The 23,101-nt window shown below is 32.1% G+C and overlaps 2 protein-coding genes across 16 annotated transcripts; one reads left to right on the top strand and one right to left on the bottom strand.

Moving 5' to 3' along the window:
• Nucleotides 1-6,707: 6,707 nt before the first annotated feature.
• LOC114285118 (plant/protein) lies at nucleotides 6,708-10,401 on the top strand. The gene is made up of 4 exons (XM_028228119.2): nucleotides 6,708-7,072; nucleotides 7,176-7,305; nucleotides 8,991-9,177; nucleotides 9,773-10,401. Exons 1-4 carry the CDS (start codon nucleotides 6,866-6,868, stop codon nucleotides 9,993-9,995), a joined length of 747 nt encoding a protein of 248 aa, XP_028083920.2. The 5' UTR covers nucleotides 6,708-6,865; the 3' UTR covers nucleotides 9,996-10,401.
• A 2,848-nt stretch (nucleotides 10,402-13,249) lies between these two features.
• Nucleotides 13,250-22,329, bottom strand: LOC114285117 (protein LNK1). Of its 15 annotated transcripts, none has more exons than XM_082900099.1 (10): nucleotides 22,049-22,213; nucleotides 21,491-21,636; nucleotides 18,613-18,687; nucleotides 16,891-17,444; nucleotides 16,451-16,802; nucleotides 16,295-16,366; nucleotides 15,683-15,937; nucleotides 14,901-15,049; nucleotides 13,775-13,910; nucleotides 13,250-13,678 (listed from the first exon to the last, which is right to left on the bottom strand). In XM_082900099.1, exons 4-10 carry the CDS (start codon nucleotides 17,217-17,219, stop codon nucleotides 13,580-13,582), a joined length of 1,392 nt encoding a protein of 463 aa, XP_082756225.1. In that variant the 5' UTR covers nucleotides 17,220-17,444; nucleotides 18,613-18,687; nucleotides 21,491-21,636; nucleotides 22,049-22,213; the 3' UTR covers nucleotides 13,250-13,579. The 15 variants fall into 15 exon arrangements, with proteins under 15 accessions (XP_082756225.1, XP_082756226.1, XP_082756229.1 ...); XM_082900100.1 differs by having other exon boundaries at nucleotides 21,491-21,558; XM_082900103.1 differs by having other exon boundaries at nucleotides 16,451-16,799; nucleotides 21,491-21,558.
• Nucleotides 22,330-23,101: the final 772 nt, after the last annotated feature.

The raw sequence follows: 23,101 nt of genomic DNA, 5'->3' as shown, positions 1-23,101 counted from the left end.
TCAACACATATGATTATTATCCCTCATAATAACACTTTAATGCATTAAGAATAAGCATAAATTTTTTTTTTTGAAAAGTCCAACACATATGATTATTATCAAAATATTAAATTTTAATATAATATAATTTAAAAAAAAGACATTTAATTCCTTAAAAAGTCTAACACATATGATTATTATCAAAATATTAAACTTTAATATAATATAAAAAGAGAAAAAAGGAAGACATTTAAAAATCGCAATTCACATATATAGATAATTGTAAATACAATCCGTGCATAGCACGGGTGATAAGCTAGTATTATATATAAGAAAAATGGGGTTTCTAATGAGAAGCCTCCTAAGAGCTCCAAACTCTCATTTTAAAATTATATCAATGTGTTTGGTTTGAGTTTTTTAAATTAAATTTTTTGAAAACTAAGTTTTTTTTTTTATTTTCGTGTTTTTTTTTGTTTTTAGTAAATATTTTTTAAATTTTAAACATTTTTTTATACTTTTTTAGATGCACCTTAATTTGATGTATCTAAAAAGTAAAAAAAAATTTGAAAAAATATTTTCAAAAATTAATAAATACATAAAAATATTTTTTGTATTTTTGATATTTAGTGAATTTTTAAAAGGTTTTTTCACAATTTTTTTACTTTTTAGGTATATTTATGTTAGGTATGTCTAAAATTTTTTAAAAAAATGCTTAAAATATTAAAAAAAATCAGTAAAAACAAAAAACACGAAAAATAAGAAAGTAAAATTTTATAAAAAGTGTTTTTTGAAAACTTTAACCAAGCAGATTAAAATTAAAATTTTCAGTTTATAAAATAGATTAAAAAAACTTATTGACTGATTTATTTATTTAATTATTTTAGAAATAATAACGGGAAAATAACAAAAATATTTCGTAATCTCTCTCACCAATTTTCAAAAAAAAAAAAACATTAAAACTTACATTCCTTTTCTCTCCTCCAAAAATCAGATAATATTTTTCATGAAAGTTGTGGATATCTGTCTAAATCTTATATATTATATTATAATATAACAAAAAAATAAAAATAAAAATCAGATATACAAACAAGTAAAATTAATAAATTTGCATGTCTATCACATATTTAACTCACATTATAACTTATCTAAATAATAATAATTAAAAACTAATAGAAATCACAGATAAATTAAATTTAAAAAAAAAATAGAAACCCATAATTCCATCTAAAATAAATTGAAAAATAAGAAATCACACAAAAATAAAGAAGATAATAATTTAGATATGGATCTCAAAAATATATAACAATATTTAAATTTGAATTATGATTTAATAATATAATTATCTATTTTTTTTGATGTATATCTATCAAAATTTCAAATCACTTAATGAGACAAATTAATCAATTTTCTAAAATTATTAATTTTTCAATTTATAAAATAGATTTTTTTAAAAAAAACTATTGACTGATTTATTTATTTAATTATTTTAGAAATAATAATTATCCTCTAATTTATGAATTTCAAATGAAAAGATAAAAAGAAATATTTCATAATCTCTCCATCATAATACCTCTCACCGATTTCTAAAAGAAATATTAAAACGTGCCCGGCTTCTCTCTTTTCCAAAAAATCAGATAATATTTTTCATAAAAGTTGTGAATATCTATCTATATCTTATATATTATATTATAACATAACAAAAAAAAAACTAAAAGTCAGATATACAAACAGATAAAATTAATAAATTTGATTGTTATTTATTCAGGTAAAATCTTTCTTTTGTATCTCAATATCCAATTTTAAATTTTAAAAATCTTTAAGCTTATCTAAACAAATCTAATTTAAAAATATCTCCCATCATCATACTTTAAATCAATAAAATCCACATGTCTATCACATATCTAACTCACATCATAACTTTTCTAAATAATAATAATTAAAAACAAATAAAAACCACAGATAAATTAAATTGAAAAAAAAAATAGAAACCCACAACTCCATCTTAAATAAATTGAAGAAAAAAAAAAGAAAAGAAAAGAAAAACAAACCAAATAGAAACCACGCAAAAATAAAAAAGGATAAGAATTTAGATATGGATTTCAAAAAAATATGACAATATCTAAATTTGAAATCTGATTTAGTAATATAATTATCTATTTTTTGTTATGTATATCTATTAAAATTTTAAATCACTTAATATGGGACAAATTAATCAATTTTTAAGTCTTATTTAAAAAATAATCTGATTAGTCATCCCAACTCCTAGACTATGCGAGCACTAGCGGATGAGCTAACGAATTGAGTTAGGTGAGGTCTAAATTGTTGGAGGTAACATTTTCTCATTCCATAAATTTATTTGTTTTTTAATTTTATTTTTTTTTCGTATATGATTCTCTTTCTCTTTCTCTTTCTCTTCTATTTGTTTGGTTTTGGTTTTGGTTTTGGTTTTAGTTTTAGTGAGATTTATGTATTTGTTTACAGGTTTGCATGGTGGAGAAGATTTAGTAGTGATTATGGTTGCAATTGAAGTGTTTATGTCCGTTCTGTGCCAAGAATTTTGATCGGATTTTGTTTTTTTCAATGAAAACCATAAAATTTAAGAAAAAAAATGGGTATCAATTTGTTTTTATTTTTTATTGTCATTTTATTTTATAAAAAATGTGAAAATTTATTGAGAATTCAGAGATCTTCTATTTGCACACCACCCATTCTCTCAATTCACACCATTATTCCAATTTTTTTTAATTACCATTATATCTTTTAATTAAATTACCTATACACCCCTCTCTCCCTCTCAACTCACGACCGCTAGCTGCCACCTCCTCCCAACCCCACAACCGCCCGCTGCCACCTCCTCTAACCCCACCAGCACCAGTTGCCGCCTCTTACCTCCAATAGCACCATTCTCATCGCCACCGGTTGCCATCTACCCCACTTCCACCGCCTTCTTCGCTGCCCCTACCTTTGGTACCATCTTTTTAACTCTCTAATGCCCCCTTTGGCGAACCCTTCCCATTGCGACCTCTTATTCTCTTCTTCACTTGTTCGCTCTCTCTCTCTCTCTCTATTCGATTGATCATTCATCGATTTTAGTCAATTGCAAGGTTGGGGGTGGCTGTAACAACCCAATTTGTTTAATTATTCTTTAAAATTGATACTAATATTATTTAATTACAATTGGGAAAATATATGATTTATTTGTATTATTATGTGTAATTTTACAAAAACAATGTAATTAATACGAAATTTAGAGGTCAATGTATAAATAATGAACTAATCTACACTTATCCATTTGAGGGATAAGATTCTAGCTTGATGATGGCTGCAATTAGAGAGGTTATGTGTCACCAAACGTGCTGAGCAAGTAGTAAATTTAGTATAAAAGGAGAAGTGTGGCTATGAATGGAAAGAAGGAATAAAAAATCAGAAGTAAGGAAATGAGAAGAAATACTAGAAGTAAAGAAGAAAGAGTGAGATATTAATTTTAAGGTGAGTTATATTATATTTTGAGTTACCATTATATGTTTTACGTATGTTTTGAGTTATCATAGTTTATATTTATGTAAAATGTGTTTTATAAATTATATTAACCTTTCTAGTTTATGAACCTTATTTTATATAATAAGGAAAACTCATTGATATAACTGTTTATTAAAATGTATTTTGAGTGATTATTTTATAAGTACCATCACGGAGGTCCCATGTCTTGGAGAACTTAAATAACCGTTGGCCATCTGATTAGTCACTTTATGGCTCTCTATTGTCATGGATCTATTGATCTCTGTTATGTGCGGAGTGAAGTGCTCTGTTATGTGCGGAGTGAAGTGCTGTGCGGAGATAAGTGCTATACTATTGTGAGAGCCACCTCTATAATCTGTACGAGCCACCTATTGAGTCTGTACCTCTGTTCTGACTGTCACTTTTATGACCTCTGTTTTGTTCTGTTCGATACCGTGGTTATGATTATTTATTTACATAATCTCAGTTTTGCCATTTAATGATTATTTGTTCAGACTAAGTTATCTTAAATATTTTAGTTACATAACTATTCATGGTTATTTTGTATCCCTTATACTCTTGGCATAATATTTCTCACTTTGCCATGTGTTTATAGCTGTTTACCAATTTTCAGGAAATAATGCAGTTCAGAAATAACTTTTGGAAAGTCTTAGACGCGGGGTTGCAGAATAGACACATACAACACTTTTATGATATTTTTCTATGTAAATATCGGCCTTTTTAGTTAATAAAATTTGTAATAAAAATAGAAGCTCCGATAATTATTTTGGTACCCTCACTTAAATATTATTTCCGCTCGCGTTTATTAATTTGTTCAAGAATTGGCCGGAGGTAACTTTAGTTACTAATTATCACGATACTTAACCCTTGGGTATGAGGAGTGAGTCGTGACAGTAGCGGTCACTAAGGCTGCGATAGTGGCGAGGTGTGGTTGTGGAGGTGTTAGAGTGGGACAAAGTTGAGGTAAAGAAGGGTTGAAGAAGTCTAGATGAGGGACGATGGTAGTCGGGATGGGTTGTGGAGGGTGGATGGGGGCGGGGATGGGTCGTTGGATCTGGTGGTGGCTGGGTTGGAGGTAGGTAAGGTTAGGGTATTTTGGGAATAAAGGGTGTGAATTGAGAAAATAATAAAAAATGAAGATGATGTAGAGGTGTGAACTATAAATGGTGTGTATTGAGATAAATTATGGTGTGTAAATAGAAGTTCCTGAGAATTCAAGATTTTACTATAACATTAGGTAAATTTAAAATTTTTAAATATCATTGTTTTATTTATTTTTATCTTCTTTTTATCCCATTATAGCATTACTACTATTTGTTAGTTTGTTAATTATAATTCAATTAATTAAAAATAAAAATTTAATATAACTTTTCATATATATTATAGTTAATTTGTTACAACTATAATTGTATATAATATCATAATATATAGAGATAATATCTAAATATAATTTTTATTTTTTTTAATGTGATTAAATAGTCCATTGTTTTAAAGTTGGTGATTCTATTTACTTTATCCTTAATTTTTAATTACACCACAAAATTTTGATCATATCTCTATATTTTTGTCATAATACTAGACATACCTACATACATATCCCTAACATTTCAATCTTTAATTCTATTAAACGTCTAATCATTATCTTTAATAGTCATTTGTTGTCATTTTCAATCACCAACACGTAGCTGACCCTTCTTATATTTCGGTGATCCCCTCCACTACTGCAACTCCTTTCTGTCTTCCTCCAACTACCGCGACTTCCTTTATCGTCGCAATTACTTTCTTAACTGGTGTTCTTCGTTCGTTACAAATCCCCTTCCAATCACCTTTCACTCTGTGATCCCTCTTCCACGCTGCAACTTTTTTCATCGCCTGCAAACCTTTTATCACAATATCCCCTGTAACCTTGCGATCCACTACTATCATACTCCTTATTCCCATGACCAACCACCATTACAACTCCTTGCCCTTTTATAAAATCAAATTTTCATAATAATTTTTAAGACAAAACGAACACAATATTTGTAATCAATTCAGAGTGAATCATTACTATCGGGAGGTGAACAAACGCGTTGATTTACTTGCAAATGTCAGGAACTTTATGGCATTAAGAATCAACTTCTTTAATGTTGCACCTTATTGTATTGCTAGTCAACTAGCATCAGATGCTAGAGGAACTACTTGTATTAGACTTCCTTTAACTTTATGGTAGTACCTCTTTTAATTTTAAGTGATTTTATAAAAAAAAAATTCTAATAATTATCTTGAAATAATTTATTAATATTTTGTTTTGTGATATACATAAAATTTATAAGTTAACTTTTATGTTTATAATTTTTTAAATTATTAGTTTAAAAAATTAATATATATATATATATATATAAATCTATTTAGTGCAATTTTGATAATTTGTATTAAAAAAAAAAATTAAATCTGATTATATGAGTTATGAAATATCTATTTTTGTTATGAAAATATACAAATTTAAAAGTTATAATTAAGACAAATATATAATTTTATTATTAAATGTGAGGTGAAGTGATATTTAATAATAATTAATATGATGTTTCTATTATTAATCTAATAATTTAAGTTATATTTCTTTTGATTTCAATTTCATAACTAAAAATACAATATGAATATAATACACACATAGATTTATAGTATTTAATAATAAGAAGGTTTCAAAATATTTTCAAACTTTCATTATTTTCTTTTAATTTTTTTTAATCTAATTTGATTTTAAATTTGAATAAAAATTTTGATTTGATATGAATTACTTTAATTTTTTCATTAATTTTTTATCAATTTTTAAAAGAACTTCGTTCTTATCCCTTTTTTTTTTCCACCAATTTTTATGGAAAAAACAATAGCTTTCAACATTTCATCTTTTTAAATTTTTATCAAATTATAATTTGATAAAAAAAATATTAAGGGTTGAAGATTCTCTTAATTCGAATTATAGTGAAATAACATCTTGAAATAGTCAAAATTTGAGTATGTGATTGGCTGAAATGTATAATTTAATTAATTCTTTTCTCATATTTGTGTAAAAATTGACACTTATGACTACGTCATTATAAGTCAGATTATGAAAAAAAAATTGAGGTGTCAAATATTTTTCATTTGTAAATATTCTAAATATTAAAAAAAAATGTATAATTTTTGGATATATGTTTATCAGTTTTGTTTTATGGACATAAACAATTGATGTTTCAATTTAAAAATTAAAAAGTAAAAAAAAAAATTATCCCCCAAACAAGTATTTAGTTATCCCATACCGTATTTGTACAACCGGTATATGTAATCAACACACGAATATCGGACTCTGATTTTCTTCGAAGCTCCATTATCGTCTAAGAACACAATGAGCTTAGCACTCATCCAAAGCTATTCCTCTGCCGAAGAAGAAGAAGAAGAATCAGCAGCAGAGAACCATCTTCACGACTCTTCAGATGACGAAGAACACAACCACAACGTCTCCGATTACGCCTCCAAACCCTTGTTCCAAGTCCCAAAACCCTCCTCCCATGACGGCTCTTCTCTCCCCTCCGCCCTCGACGTTTTCGCCGAAGTAAATCTCTTTCAATTTCATCTATTCTATTTTGTTTCTGCTTTTTGTTTAGGTCAGGAAAACTAACATCTCGTTCGTTTCGAATTTCTGGTAAATTTTGGAGATTTCGGGGCCGCCGGAGTTTCTGAACAATTGCGTTGAAGAACCGGCTTCGGCTGCGGCGGGAGATGATGGGAATCGGTGGCGGCACGGTCGCCGGAGACATCGGAAGGAGAAGAAAGATTTACCGGCCGGTAAGCAGTTTTGTGACATACTTGAAATTTCCAAATTTGAGATCTTTATTTGATATATATATGAACCACTCCAATGAAGATAAACTCCGATTTAAGCATAAATTTTAGAATAAATTTCACTAATTTATAGGTTTGAGTCAAGGATTGTTGATGAAACTAATTTCACTCCAATATATGTTTGAGTCAAGGATTGAAGATGACCTCAGTAGTGTGGCTTGATAAATCAATGTCGAATTTGAATGAAGATGAGATTTCTTAAAAATGACCAACAATTTGATTTAATGCTTATTGTATCGACAGAACAAGTGAATTATGGAGGGAAATAAACGACTAACAAGTGTGAGACTTCACATCAAGATTGAATTTTTTTGTTCTTTCTAAACAACTATTTAGGCCTCGTTTGGGAATCTTTCCTTTTAGCCAAAAAATTAAAAAGTTACTAAGGCCTCATTTAGGAACAGACTAATTTAGTAACTTTTTGACTATTTGGCTAAAAAGGCAGGTAAAAAAAACTTGTATGTTTGGGATGACTTTTTGGCTAATTATGAAAAGATGTGCAAAAAGTAGAGAGAAAAGAGAATTTTTGACTTTTTGGTATGAGTTGTTGACTTTTTGACTAATTTAATAATTTTTTTGGCTAATTGGCTAAAAAAGTAAGTCCCCAAACGGGGCCTAAATTAGCCAAAAAGTCAACAACCCATACCAAAAAGTCAGGTTCTCTTTTCTCTCTATTTTTTGCATATCTTTTAGTAAAAAGCCAAAAAAATCATCCTAAATATACTAGTTTTTTTTAGCTCATATTTTAGCCAAATAGCCAAAAAATTACTAAATTAACCTGTTCCCAAACGAAGCCTTAGTTAATTGTTTGAACTTTGTAGATCACAAGTGGAGTGTTGCTTGCTCTCTTTCTAAGGTTTAATTATGCAGGTGGATATGTGGGGTTGGCCCCAAGGAGATGGGTTGGGTATTACATGAAGTATTATTTTAGGTGATTTGCAAGCAGGTGGATGGCTTGTTATGACAACTAAGGGGTTGCTTGATAACTCTATTGAATGGTTAAGTTTGAAATCTTTTTATGTGATATTTGTTGAGTGCATGTGCTAACACATTAGCATTTAGCACGAGCCACTTAATCTGAAATTCCACCAAAAGGTTATGAAAATTTTAGTTAAGAAGACTTGACTTATCATTGAATACTGAATACATTTAATATTTTAGTGGTAGTAATTCAACACTACTATAGTAATTCAACACTACTATTTATTTATTTATTTTCGTAGTACTTGATTTTCAGTATTATCAAAATCTCCTTGTACTTTGTCAATCTAAGGAAAAAATACAAACTCACCACCATCTATTTCCTTGAGGCTTGTAAATTGTAATTGTTACAAATCTCAACCACTTCAATTAGCGTAGCAAAAGGGGAATATATATATATATATATATATATCACTTTTCAAAGTACCTATGAGTTAATCAATGTGTAGTGCTGTTGTAATCAGAATTGTCGCTTATTTTCTATCACTAGCTCTTCCTAAAGGCCTACCAGCATGACTATAAGCTATCCCCTACCACGCACACCTTTACCTCAAACACCCAATTTCCTTACTAGTTGTCACTCAAAAGTAATGCTTCTCGCTTTTGCAAAAGATATATTTTGATGTTTGCTGTTATGGTATTCTTAGGCACTGTAGTGGAGGCCAAAGCCCAACTCATTGGAATTCATGAGCGAGTAAGAAGTGATATTGTGGGTAACACTCCTTCAGCATCATCTGTTCAACCTAATAGTTCAACGAGCACAGCACAAGGAGGAGGCAAGCGCATGGCAACTGCAACCAATCCAAATGTTGAAGATGCAGCAGAGCTTCTGAGGTACATCTTGTTTCTTTTTAAAGTCCATGCCAGCCATTAAAACAGCTCTCTCTCTCTCTCTCTCTCTCTCTTGCCTGCATCATGTGCACACCCACGATGTACTCTGTACCTATATGCATACAAATGTATGCCCTAAATGATTCATATGTACATATTTATATTATGAAAAATAAATAAATAACTCAGAATTAGACTAGGGCCAAGTTTGGCATGATTAAAAAAAGACAAAAAGTCAAAAAGTCACTATCCTATTTAAGTCACATCATCTTATTTAAGTCACATTACCTCTCTAACACATCACTTCAAACCTAACCCAAACCCAACTCATATTTCATAAAAAGTCAAAAAGTGCACTTATTTAGTCTTCCCAAACTAGGCCTAATGTTTAGCGGTCACTTATCACTAGTCATGAGCAGGGAATTATTGAGAAATTGCTTTGTCTCTTGCTTCTATTTGTGCTTTCGCACTCTGCTCTTGCTGTCATTGTTTCTATGCACTCTCTAAATAACTTGGGCGTCGTGTGTGTGCAAGTTAGCCTGGTGCATGATATACATAACTAGTTATGTACTTTGCTTACAAAGAGTTATCTTTGTAGGATGTGCGTGCGATGTGGAATACCCAAAACTTACTCTAACGCGAGGGGAATGGTATGCCCGGTATGTGGTGATCGCCCTCCTGCAGACACAGACGATGAGCCTGTGAAGAAGAAGGGATCCATGATTAAAGATAAGGAGAAGAGTAAGAGGATGAAAGGCCAATCATCACACGCCACTTGGAAAAGTGAGACAGAAATGCAGCTTCGGCAGCAGTTTGATTAGCAGGATATGTAGAGCATCTTTCTTGGGTTTCCTTGGTAATATTACATGATGTAGGATCTTGAAAGCACAATTATCAAATTGTTGTAGTTCAATCGGTTGTCAGCAGGTTTGTTAACACGAAGGTGCATCATGGCGTGTGCTTTGTCGTTCAGTCTTAGTTTCTGAATGTGTTTTTCCATGGCCTATCAGTTTGTCGCTCATGGATATTGCTGAAACTGTGTTTCTATTGTTAAACCAAATTTCTAGATCAAGCAAGATTGTACTGTAAACATGAATTAATTGCTGGTTTTAGTAATTTGAATTTGATTCTGAAGATCAAAAATCCCAAGGCTGCTTTGGATCTTGGATTTGTGGTGGGAAAAATAAAAAGGAAGAACAAAAGGAAAGCTCCTTATTCATTTTTAAATTGTCCTTTTTATGCATCCATAGTGGCTGTTTAATTGGCTTTTTATGTTTGTCTTACTAATCATTTTTTTTTTTAAGGTCTTCATGTTGATTCTCGGTGTTCAATCATTTCAAACTATTAGATTTCTCTTTTGGTCCTCGTTGAGAGCTGTTATTTTGTTTCTTTTGTCTTGGTATTCATCTCCCCACTTGAAGCGTATCATCCATGCAAATTATGATCATCAATGTCTTTTTTTATTTTTATTTTTTTAATGCATTTGACACATAAGGTTGAACATCAATATATTATACTAAACCTAAGAGCTTCTCCAATGGTGGATTATATAGTTTGTGTGTGGGTGATTTTCCGACCACACTACCTGCTTAGTAACCAGCTGGAGAGCACTGGCAGAATAGATGGCTTTAGTAACCTGTAATAGAAAGAAAAAGGCTCCGGCGGTGGCTCTTCCACCCGGGGCACTCCGACGATCAAGTCAATATATCTCTCAAAGATAATCAAGTGCTAAACTCACAAGCTTGAGTATAAAACTGCGTACCTTAGACCCATGGGGTGCCTCTCTTTTATAGTTTACTCAATCCTAGTCCCACTAGAAGCCTGACTTTTATGGATTCCAACTTAGTACTTACTTTGGATTCCTCAATAGATAAAGATAAACTCTCTTAGAACTTTATCCTTATCTTTGCAAAGTCTTCTTTTTTCTCCAGGACTCTTATCCCTTATCCGCTTATCTCGGATTTCGATATCTTTGGAGATAACCTCGGCATCGCCAAGATAACCTCGGCACAACTACCATGACACGTGGCACCTCGGCTGACACGTCGGCGTCACCTTGTCACGTGTTGGTACTCAGAAAATATATCCCCACAGTTTGTTATTCTTGTTTTTTGTCATGAAACTTTTTGAAGTTTCACTCTAATGATAAGCCATGTGGCTTGTTATATATTATTTATAAATAAATATTGTGTTAAATATAGAACAAGGTTTATCTATAACTAAAATTTGTATTTGTGTCTTTGTCTAGAAATTCACATATAATATTTTGATTTGAAAATTTTTAATTTTTTTAAAAAATTTACATTATTGGAACAAAATTGCTACAGTAAAGTATTTTTACACTATTTATTGTTAAAATTATAGCAACAAGGGTAAATTACACTGACACCCCTTGAGTTTTCTATTTAATATAGATTCCTCTATCACATTTAAAAAATTACATTTCTCTCTCCGAGATTTGTAATTTCATTACAAATTGTCCCTTGGATGTTGATGTCATGCTTTTAAATTTTTTAAATGACCATCTTATCGTTTTTCCTACCATTTCTTCTTCCCATCATCATGACTATATTTTACAACTTTTCATCATTAAATTCTAACTGAAAATATTCTTTTTGAGTTATGATATACAAACATAAATTTTATATAGAATTTTCAAACACAATGTTATAACTTAATGGTCACCTTTCACTTTAAGACAAAATACTCATAAATATGATTTTTATTTACAACAATATCACTATCACAATAATTATCCAAAAATATCACTATCTCAATATTTTTATGATATTTTTTGTATTAATTTATATATATAAATATATTTTTTCATTTTTATTTCCACGATTATATCTAGATTAGATCAATTTAATTTAGATATGCTTAAAAAGTATAAAATTTGTATATATATATATATATATATATATATTTTATAAAAAAATTCATTGAATACAACAAAATAAGATAATGTATTGAGTTTTTATATTTTTTATTTAAAAAAAACACAATATTATACTTCTTAAGTATATCTAAAAAATAAAAAATTGCTTAAAATATTAAAAAAATTCAATAAAAAAAAGCGAAAAATAAAAAAACTCAATTTTTTGTGTGAGTTAAACTAAAGAAAATGATTGTTATTTTCCTTAAAATGACATAAACAAAATATCCTTATTATTTTATTATTTTATATATATAAAGGCTAAGAAACAAACATACTATTTTAATTTGACAAGAGGATATGTGTAATTTTTTAAATGTGAGGAAATAACTTGTAATAAACAGAAATGCCAAATTATGTCAGTGTAATTTACCCCAGTAATAACTAGCTCTTCACTTATCTAACCATTATTGGAGATCTCAATGCAACCCAGGTAGATGACACGGATGCAACTGCCCAGCCGATATCTAACCATTGGAGCTGCTCAATGCAACCCGGGTAGATGACACAGGAATGCAACTGCCCAACCAATTGGCCTAGCCACCAGGTCAAAGTCAAATGGTTACTTGTCGCCATGCATACCCAAAAAGTTATACTCACGTAACCCACAAATAATGTGGCATGAGATTATAATTTAATTATTTAAATTTAAGACAAATTAAAAGTTTAAAGTCTTTTTAAAAGCTTTTGAATGAATAAGATGTCAGTGCTTGAAATGACAATCATAGGAACTCAAAGCCAGACGGCCGAAGGTTGATGCAATAATCATGAGAAATAGCAATTGGTCTAACCAGCTGGTCCCAACACTCACAAGGTCAATCAACATATGTTTATTTTTTTTGTGGGTGGAAGTGAGAAATCAAACATTACTAACCATAGATGTGATCAGCTAAAACAGAGGTCTTAACTCACATACATGAATGCAACACCCGAGGATTTATCCTAAGATAATCTTAACAAATTCCATGGTTGGGTCCAAGTCTCATGGAACTTATGCAACACAACCATTTGAATATAGATATGCCTACCGTACACCTGCAGATGAACAAGTTATTCCACACACGTGAGATCCGCCTAAAAACTGCAGGGGCCCATGACATCATGCGACTTTTAAGAGTGTTAGGGCGATGATCCAGAAAGTTTCAAAATCAAAAAGCAATCTTAAAACAAATGACCTATTACCATTGTACAATTCATGTTCCAAAATGGTTAGCATAACTAAAATATGCGAACATTTAGATATACACAATCTCAAAATATTAGTCAAAGATAAGCCAGATAAAATAGCTTATCATGGAGGTGTTGCAAGTATAGTCACCTGACATAACTAAAAGCTAATTTCAGATAAAACTGGTATTTCCATGGGAGCTTCCCCGATGTGCTTTATACATGATCATGCACTGTAAATTCATAATAGATATGTTTCATTTGTGACTGCGCTGAAGCTAATGATTTCATTAGTACTCGTCATTAGTGATCAAAAACTTTTTGATCTGCTTCACTGGCAGCTTCTTCCTGACAAACCAGTTTCTCAGCCTTCACAGGTGGACTGGTGATAGACCCATGAATCTGTTCATTCAAATACACAGAAGTGAACTTACAAGGATAAAGTTGTCTTTCAGCAATAGCTACAAATCTATTACTAAAATATTTATAAAAGCTCACCATGGTATGTGAATTGCGAGATGAACCATTATGAGCTGGGATTACAGATGGGTCAGAAGGCCTGTGAAATAACAAGTGCGCTATAGACCGATCTATAGGGTTTGTATCAGTTTCCATATCCATAAAACCATTGCACCTGAAATAATCACATGATTTAGCAAAATGAAGGCCAATCAAACATATTTAACCATGAAAACTTATAGAACAAATGATATACTAGATCATTAGTTAAAAATGAAAATGTACTTCAAGCAGTCTAGATAAAGGAACCAGCTCCATTCTATTGTCTTGTCATAGTTATGATCTTTGTTGTTACAGTAGTCCAGGAAAATCAATTTATTTTCATTTCTCTTTTGGGAAGGGGATGGTAGGTTCTCATTATTTTCTTCATTGTTCCCCCCACCTTCAATAATGATTCAAACATGGCATGCCCAAGTGTTGTTGATAATCAAGTCCTGATCAACACCCCGAACAAGAACTTGATGATTGCAAATTTAATTTTATAGCGGAATAAATGCTGGAAATAGTGGGAGGTACGTGCATTATATTTTAGGGAGAAAAAATGACCGTAAAAGCTATCGAGCTAGAAAGAATTCCCATTGAAGTTTGGAAGTGTTTGGGTGATGAAGGGGCAATTTGGTTGACTAATTTGTTTAAGAATATCTTCCATACTAAAAAGATGCCCGATGCTGGGAGAAGAAGTATTAGTTCCAATACATAGGAGTAAAGGAGGTGATATTCAAAGTTGTGCCAAGTATCATGGCACTAAAAATTAGTTCATACAGTGAAATTATGGGAGAGTAATTTAACAGAGAGGGTCCTTGCTCTGATACCGCAAGTAACAACCATGGGAAGTCTGAGCTAACCAAGGATGCCATTAGCATTTATTGCTAATGATACATTATTGTCAAAACCAGTCAATTTCAGTAGTGTGAACTGGATCACTCCATGTTAGTTAAAGGGCTCAGGAAAAACAATAATCACTATATGCAGTGTTTCTAGATCCCATGTGATATCATAGGCATGTCGCATGAAAAATAGTGAAAACAAAAGCCTGTCACTAGGATCATTTATTTTAAAACATAATAGTAAATTGAAGTGCAAAAAGCAAGCAGTGATTACATACTTATTTGTTCCTTCAGCCATCAACGCTCCACTGGTGTCTCTATCATCTATGCTGCCACCATTCAAATTTACATAATGATGTCTTTGTTCAGCGCTCCTAGCCAAGCGGTACAGACTATCCCTTATGCATAATTTTGTCCTTATATCCAGCTGCAATGGAGCATATTCAGCTCAGTCAATTACCAAGTAGTAGAACAGACCCATACAATATCATAAACAACACAGCACTAGTGTGTATATATATATATAGAAACCTTCTAATCATCATTCTTAATCATTATTCTGTCACCTTCATCCACTCCAACCCACACCCACCTGCTTCATCGTTAAGATGTGCATACATGGAGAATAATATAGTACAAGATGAAATTTTTCTTTCAATGGAACCTATTTATCCAAGTATGTGTGACTCGAACACTACGACATGGCAATTGCATTATTATTACTATTTGATATGTAACATGGAAGTCACAAGAGATTTTTTGACTTTCCTAGCATGCATACTACAGATAAGACAATCACAATTCAATAATAGGATTTTTGCCCATCCCAAATGTTGACCAACCTATATGACAATTTTCACACATGTTGAAGTTGTAATATGAGGTGACCTGCATATAGAACCTGTGTAATATTTGCATCATGTTTGAGGTGCTTACAAGATAAAAAATGCTACAAGTGACAAAAAAGCACATGCTTCTAAATTATTACTAGATCATGATAGCTGAAAAATTAGATGCTCTTAGTTGCACCAATATGATTAGAGGTTCGAAACCATGGTACCTGTTCCATGACTTGTTGAAGGTGGCGAAAACTAGATGCTTCCAGTGAGATTTCATCCAACCCAGAGCTCATGCAAGAGCTTTCCTGCATGTCTGGAGAGGTGAAAGCTTGACGAGATGAGTCCCTGGAAGGGAACTTAGTGTCTTTAAACTGTATGCTGCCAGTATGATGGAATGAACCACCATTCTCTGAGCGCTGCTTTCTTTTTCCTTCTGATTGATTACGGTGCTTTGCCTGCTTCTTGTGAAAATTGATCTGCCATGTAATATCACACTTCAAATATATAACCAGTTGAAATTGTTGACCTCTGAAAGAATTTCAGGCTGACCAGCTTGTTAGACTTTACATGAATTAATAATAATAACATACTTCTAATACAAAAAATTGGTATATAAATGTAAAAATATTTTGAAGAATAAACAAAGTGGGCAATTGACGTGCAAGAGTTTTCAAGAACAAATCAAATGGACTGTGAACAACTATGAATGCAATTCAAAATGAGATTTATGTAAGCAAGAAAAAATTATGTTTCAACATTCAATCAAACTGCTTTCATCTTTAGAAAGGAAATAAGTTTCTTGCAGTACAATCTTTTGTTCAGCAGCAGCATACCATCACACTGTTTTCATCTTTAGAGCGGTCCGTTGAAGTGTTGAAATGAACTGCACCATTAAACTCAACTCCCTGCAAAAACAATACAACACTCACATACTTTTAATTTGGTAAACAATTACTTGGGATGCATTTGATAGTATAGTTTCTACCAACCTGCTCTTTAGGTGCAAACTCATCTTTGATTTCAGAAATAGCATCAGACCCATTCAAGAAAGTCAAGTGACCAAGATCATCAGGCTCACCGCCTTCTGATGCCTGAAAACTAGATTTATAGCTAATAGATGCACAGTCCATGTTGGAATCATTTACTGAAGAACTTCCATTGTTCAGTTTAGAAGGTTCATGTTGTTCTGATATATTTTTAAATGGACTTGATTCAGGACAAGAAAACTCGAAGGCTGACTTCAACACATCCTCAGATTCTTCAATAGTATGTGATGATGATAACCAACTAAACTCATCTTCATTGCCAACGCTCCCAAGCCCAAATGTTGAATCACAACTTCTGACAGCAAAACATATAAGTAAATACATATACCCAACAAGAAGGGACAGAAATGAAGTATAAAATGAAGGCACTATTTAGAATATACCTAAACATCCTGTCAACATCGTCAAAATTTCCGATATCAGGCCACCCATCGTCATTATCTAAGAAACTGAGACCATCGTCTGTTTGACAAATGTCACCCAGAGGATAACGATAGGAGTTACTATCAACCGCAGCACACCTATCAATAGTGTTAGGATCATCAACACAAAACTCTGTACCAACTGTATCTATGTTACTGGTTTTCAAGCAATGACTAGATATCCTTGTATTATCTGATGCTAAGCTTGTCACTTCTTTGTTTGAGTGACTATCACATGAAGCAGGAAAGACACCTTCAGGTGTATTAGACCATGAATTTTTCTCCAACATTGTACCCCTTGCGTTCTTCAAAGGTTGGAATCCTCCACCCTTTCCCCTACTAACATACTTAGCAGTAGAACGGTCAGCAGCCTTACTTGAAATGCCAATTACTTCACGTCGAGGTTTCTTACAGCTATTGCCCTCAAATGCTGGTTCAATCCCGTGTTCATAACCAGGGTGAGGTACTATATGATCATCAGTCTGATCAAATTCATCCCAAAATATATCTTCAAGCTGTAACACCAGTTACATAATTTTAGCATTAATGACTGCAGAGTTCAAGAAATCTTCCTCCAAATAATTTCAACTAAATAAGAGTAATAAACTAAATACATAAAACTGTGATAACTTGTGGATGATGATAGTACATGCCAGATATAAAGGATTTAGGAATTTGCAACCGTTATTTCACAGCCACAGTGGAAATACATAAACCTGTGATAACTTGCAGATAATGACAGCACATGCCAAATATAAAGAATTTAAGAATTTGCAATCATCATTTCACAGCCACAGTGGAAACTTATAAAAACACAAACAAAACTGAAAATGGGAATTTTAGTGAAACTAAAAGACAAAATTAAGTAGATAAGAAAAAATTCAGGACTTTCAGGTAAATCCACAGACGTGAAGTGGTGGGAGCCTTGTAGGACTATAAGTCTGGGGCTGCCCTTTAGGAAGTGGTCAAATCAAATTACATATTTTCTGGAGATTAACATAGCCTGGTCAGATATGGAAAGAAAAGTATATTATAATTATTACTTAACAAATATTGGAATTTCAGTGTAGGCCTACTGACACTACATCCAGTTAACTACTTAAGGAATACAGAGAGAATACAGATCCTGAAAGATAGAAAAGGATATTACGATTACTTATTCTCCAGACATTGATTACATTCTATATACTTAAAGATTAATGAGGAATTCCCATCTTGAATCTTAGATAGCTAGGTTCTGCTCCTCAGACAATTAATGGTTCCATAAATTGGCTATATTGGAGTGCACTCCTACATCTTAGCAAATTAAAATAGAATAGATAGCGAATTTCTGCATAGTCAATTGAATTTGGTAATGCTCACATTAGAGTGAACCTTCTACTACTCCAGATCGAGCTAGAGTTAATAATAGCTGAAGAAATCTTCAGTTATTGTACCTTTTCCCTTTCTGTTCTTTCTCCTTCACTTGTTATCCAAACACACAAGATAACTAATGGTGACAACCTAGAAAATATAAACCCTTGGAAACGAGACCCTATGATGCTGCCAAATTCACAAGCATCACATCCTAAGACAAAGAACAAACTAAATGGGGATACTAGCTCTAGAGTTTGAATGAATGGAATGGAAGATATTTTAATGTCAATACTTTCCGAAACATCGAATCAAGGGCTAGAAACTGACACTTATATTGCAATCAATATGGTAGAGGCCATCCCAATCATGCCCTCCACCAATTATCTTCTATCTCTTGAGAACCTGAAAACACACAGGATAAAATGTCATGTAAGGGATTTAGTTAAATGCTAATAAGTGAAGAAAATGTTGCATGCAGGTTACTGGAACTGCACAAGTTCTACCTTCTAAGAGAGTAACAGTGGAAAAGTTTCCCTCGTAACGCAAGGTGTAAACCTCACGGCGTGAAGGCGTAAGCATTTACGCATTTTTGAATTTTTACATTTAGTGAATAAATGAAATATTTTAAAATAGTAAAATAAAATACTAGAAATTAAATATTAAATATAAAGGTGTAAATACTTATTTCCCTAAGGCATCAAACATTTCACTGCAAAGAAGGAAGTTTGCCCATATCGCATCGAAGAAGATAGTAACATTCCTAGCTTCAATTACTGAACTTCTCGCTTGCACATAAGCTTTGTGTTTTCTCTTGTCTAGTCATTTACTTAATTTTTTTCCATGAAATATAGTTAAAAAAAAAACTTCTTCATTTTTATGTTTAAATCATGTATTAGACTAAGCTTAGCTCAAGACAAGCTCTACATATGCATAGTCCTCATAGGTCAAATATAAAGCCACGCTTCAGATTGTGATGTGCAAGCCTTTTGGAATGTGTCGCCATGCGTTTTACCTTACCCTCACCTCGACGTGAGCATTAGTAACACCTGTCAAAACTTTGGCTGTTTTCAAAGAAAGGGCAAGACATTTCACTGCAAAGAAGTAAGTTTGCCCATATCGCATTGAAGAAGATATTAACATTCCTAGCTTCAATTATTGAACTTCTCGCTTGCGCATAAGCTTTGTGTTTTCTCTTGTCCAGTCATTTTTTCCATGAAATATATTAGACTAAATTTAGCTCAAGACAAGCTCTACATATGCATAGGCCTCATATGTCAAATATAAAGCCCACGCCTCAAATTGTGATGTGCCAGCCTTTTGGAATGTGTCACCTAAAAATCAAAGTCTTGATGTGGTTTGCCTTAACCTCACCACGATGTGAGCATTAGTAACACGTGTTAAAACTTTGGCTGTTTTCAAAGAAAGGGCAAGATTTATTATATATTCTTGTGTGACAAATTTCCTTGAGTGAGGAATGTAAGATGACACTTAAGTTTAGGTTGGTTCCCAAGTAATTACAAGAATTATTGTAAATGGAAGAAATGGATTAGAGATAAGCTTGGTACGAATCAGATGGATGATGACTACATGGTATTGAATTAAATAAATGGAAGTCAAAGAATGTAAAAGAAGGAGATGAAAAAATGGAAAATACAACAATTGTTAAATCAATTAAATTGTTATAAAAGCGATCTTGCCTTGTGCATGCATTCATGTAGCATTGTAAGTATGTTATTACCCACATGTTTTATTCTTGCGTTATATGTTACTTTTTTTGTATGTTGGGTTTTTTGGACTATCGGGTGCAAATTCACCCCCTACTAGACATTGCAGGTTTACTGAATGCGGAGTCAGGATGGGTAGGGAGTAAAGATTGAGATAATAAAAATATGTTACTCGTATTGATTTTACATGTAATAAGAGACATAAATACTCCTCGATTTATTAGCATCATTGTATTTTGGATTGTTGTAATTATTTTACTATGAGACATTTAGATGCTCTAATGTACCATTTGGTCTCAACTTTAATTAGACTATTATTTTGGAACATTAGAAATTACGTTTTATTTTTTATATATTATTCTATTTCATTATAATCCCCCAGATTTCAATACGTGACAAATAGGGCAGAATTTAGTACACATTCTTATTCCAGGCTTCCATTGCAAATTTTTTTTTTTTTAATCCATATAGCATTGATTCTATTCATTGATGATGTATCAATTCAATTTGCTTGTCGAAAACCCCTGATGATAGTATAAGCATCAACATCTACTGATTTCTAATGACGTGAGAGATATGTTTCAAAAATAGGACCATCTATATGATATCCTATATTAGTCTAGGACTCTAGGCTATAAAATAAAAAACTTCAAGCAATATAGTGGAGTTTTGCAATTTTAAAATATATATTTTAACTATTATCTCATTCTATACTAAAATCAATAGAAATCATTGTTCTCACTGGTTACAAATTTGTTAATCATTAATGCTAAAAACATTAATGCTAAAGAAGAAAATTAGTCCCATATTTATAAGGCCCCTTCTTTTACTTGGGTGGCTAATAATTCAATGCATTAAAGTATGCAAAAAGTAGTCAGCAATGATTATCTAGGTGCTTCTAATACAATTATCCAACTTTCTAAAATTGTATAAATGAACTACAGTGTAGTTTTGACATTCATATGTTATATATTTTTATTTGACATTCTTCAAAACAAAATCAGAAAGGTCCTTAACTGGCGTAGACAAAGACAGAAACCATAACTCATATTACATGCACTACACGTCCGGGACGTTTGTTTGGATTGACTGGATAAGGGGATTGCAATGCAATGCAATGGACTGTTAATCCTGCGATAAATATTGGTTGGAAATTATGTGTATTTGACTATTAGTCACTCGTAAATGTATTGGATATGGAGTCCAATCCCATGCCTCAGTTCCATGAAACAAACGTGCATGTATTACTATTCAACTATTAGAAATTTGTGGCAACAAATTAAGACGAAAAAAGTTACTCAAGGACAGAAAATGCCAAAACTGTTGCTCACTAAGTATGAGTCCAAAACACGAACAAGTAAATAAGAATTCCGAAGTCTATCAGCCATTTATATCGCAATAAATTACAAGAAGACTGAAAAATATGTAACAATGATTAAAATAACCTTTCGTATTTCCAATAATAGGAAAGAGACTCTTACCTCGTACATATGCAAGTCAGACATTCCTCCAATTTGTTCTATCCAGCATTAAAAGCAGATGCACTTGCCTGATAAGATGTCATATTTAAAACACAAATCCACCCTTGGCCTCCGTACGTCAACTCAATAAAAGCAACAACCAAAAACTAAAATAATCAGAAATCAATAGTGATAGATCACTTATCTTCTAATCAATTATAACCATCCAAACTCTTCCCCCCTTCAAATCCCGTTTGGTTGCTGAGAAAGCAACTGAAAATTCGTTGAAATTCGAAATTTTAATAGACTCAAAGTAAGTCAAATAGTTAATCAAGCTGAGCTCAGTGAAGTTTTCAGTATAGGGCAGTCTCAAAATTAGAAATCCAATACTCAAAATCATGTTTTCGTTTCTTTTCCCGATACTTTCCCAGCAGCCAAACAAAGCACGATCGATATCAAATCCGTATCAAATACAAGAACAAAAACAACATGTACTATTAAACCAACGACAAACAACTAAAATCACAAGCTTTTATGCAAAAATCATCATTTCTACTAAGATCTAATGGGAAGACTCACCGGAAAACCGATTCCTCGCCGGAGAATCACGAACTCAGCCGAAATCCAAGACCTCAGATCACAGAACTGCGAAGAGAAACCCTAATTCGAAAGCTTAGAGAGAGAGAAATCGAGGAGGTTCTAGAGAGAGAGAGGGGGTTGAGATAGAGCTTGGAAAATTCTCGTGATTATTTTATTGATTTCTTAAAAGCTAAAAAAAGAGGGTCACGCGTGAGGCGACACGTGGCCTGGAGATCAAAACAATGACGGCAGAGAGTGGATGGGTATCGGATTTCGTGGACGAGAGGGAGGGTCGAGATACGATCAGTTTAAGCGATCTGATTGGTCCACGTACGCATTGGTGTTCTGGATTGTTGACGCGTGGATTATTGGGCCCACTTAGGCCGAACCTCTGTGTGGTGTGGGAGTGCGCACATGGTGGCGCTTAGTGACACTTGTGCTGTGTCTTATTTGTTCTCTTTAAATTAATTAATATTTAATAATTAATTAACTTTTTTTGTTAAAGAGGGAGAAAAGATAAGTACTCTGCTAATTTAATATTTTTTCACACCGACCCTAGCTTTTTTTAGTATTTTAATTGCCACTTGTCCCCTAAATTATACAGCCTTATATTATGTCTATCTTAGAAAATAAGTTAAAAGTTAATGTGTTTTTTTTTGAAAAAATGTATAAAAATCGTGAGATGATATGATAAAAAAAATTAAAAAATTAAAATATTAAAAAGTTAACTTTTAATTCAATTGTCAAAATAAGCGTAAGTAATAATATACAAATAAAAAATTTATATATAATTTTTACTCTTATATATAATGCTGTGACATTTCATTTCAAAATAAAATATTGAGTAAAGTACCAATAAATCTAAAAATGTGAACATATACACTGATTAGTCCTATTTTTTTTCTATTGAACCAAAAGGTCCTTAATCATGTAAAATGTCAATGTTATCCTCAACCATGTGGGTGTTCAACGTTTTAATTTGGGGACAAAGTGGGTTTTTGGTACTGGTACAATTACTGATTTAGATGTAGAGCACACTATAGGCTTTTTTGG

This window comes from Camellia sinensis, chromosome 12 (assembly GCF_055761805.1).
Source record: "Camellia sinensis isolate YWXY chromosome 12, ASM5576180v1, whole genome shotgun sequence".
In the NCBI taxonomy this organism is placed as follows: Eukaryota; Viridiplantae; Streptophyta; class Magnoliopsida; order Ericales; family Theaceae; genus Camellia; species Camellia sinensis.
The sequence above is the reverse complement of the archived record's forward strand: the minus strand, read 5'-3'. Positions and strand labels throughout refer to the sequence as shown.

Coding starts and splice junctions, on each gene's coding strand:
- LOC114285118 (XM_028228119.2), top strand. CDS start 6,866: ATGAGCTTAGCACTCATCCAAAGCTATTCCTCTGCCGAAGAAGAAGAA. Junction 7,306..8,990: donor GAAGAAAGATTTACCGGCCG/GTAAGCAGTTTT, acceptor TGGTATTCTTAG/GCACTGTAGTGGAGGCCAAA. Junction 9,178..9,772: donor GATGCAGCAGAGCTTCTGAG/GTACATCTTGTT, acceptor TTATCTTTGTAG/GATGTGCGTGCGATGTGGAA.
- LOC114285117 (XM_082900089.1), bottom strand. CDS start 21,514: ATGTCTGACTTGCATATGTACGAG. Junction 16,803..16,890: donor GATGTTGACAGGATGTTTAG/GTATATTCTAAA, acceptor TTTTGCTGTCAG/AAGTTGTGATTCAACATTTG. Junction 16,367..16,450: donor AGTTTGCACCTAAAGAGCAG/GTTGGTAGAAAC, acceptor TTGTTTTTGCAG/GGAGTTGAGTTTAATGGTGC.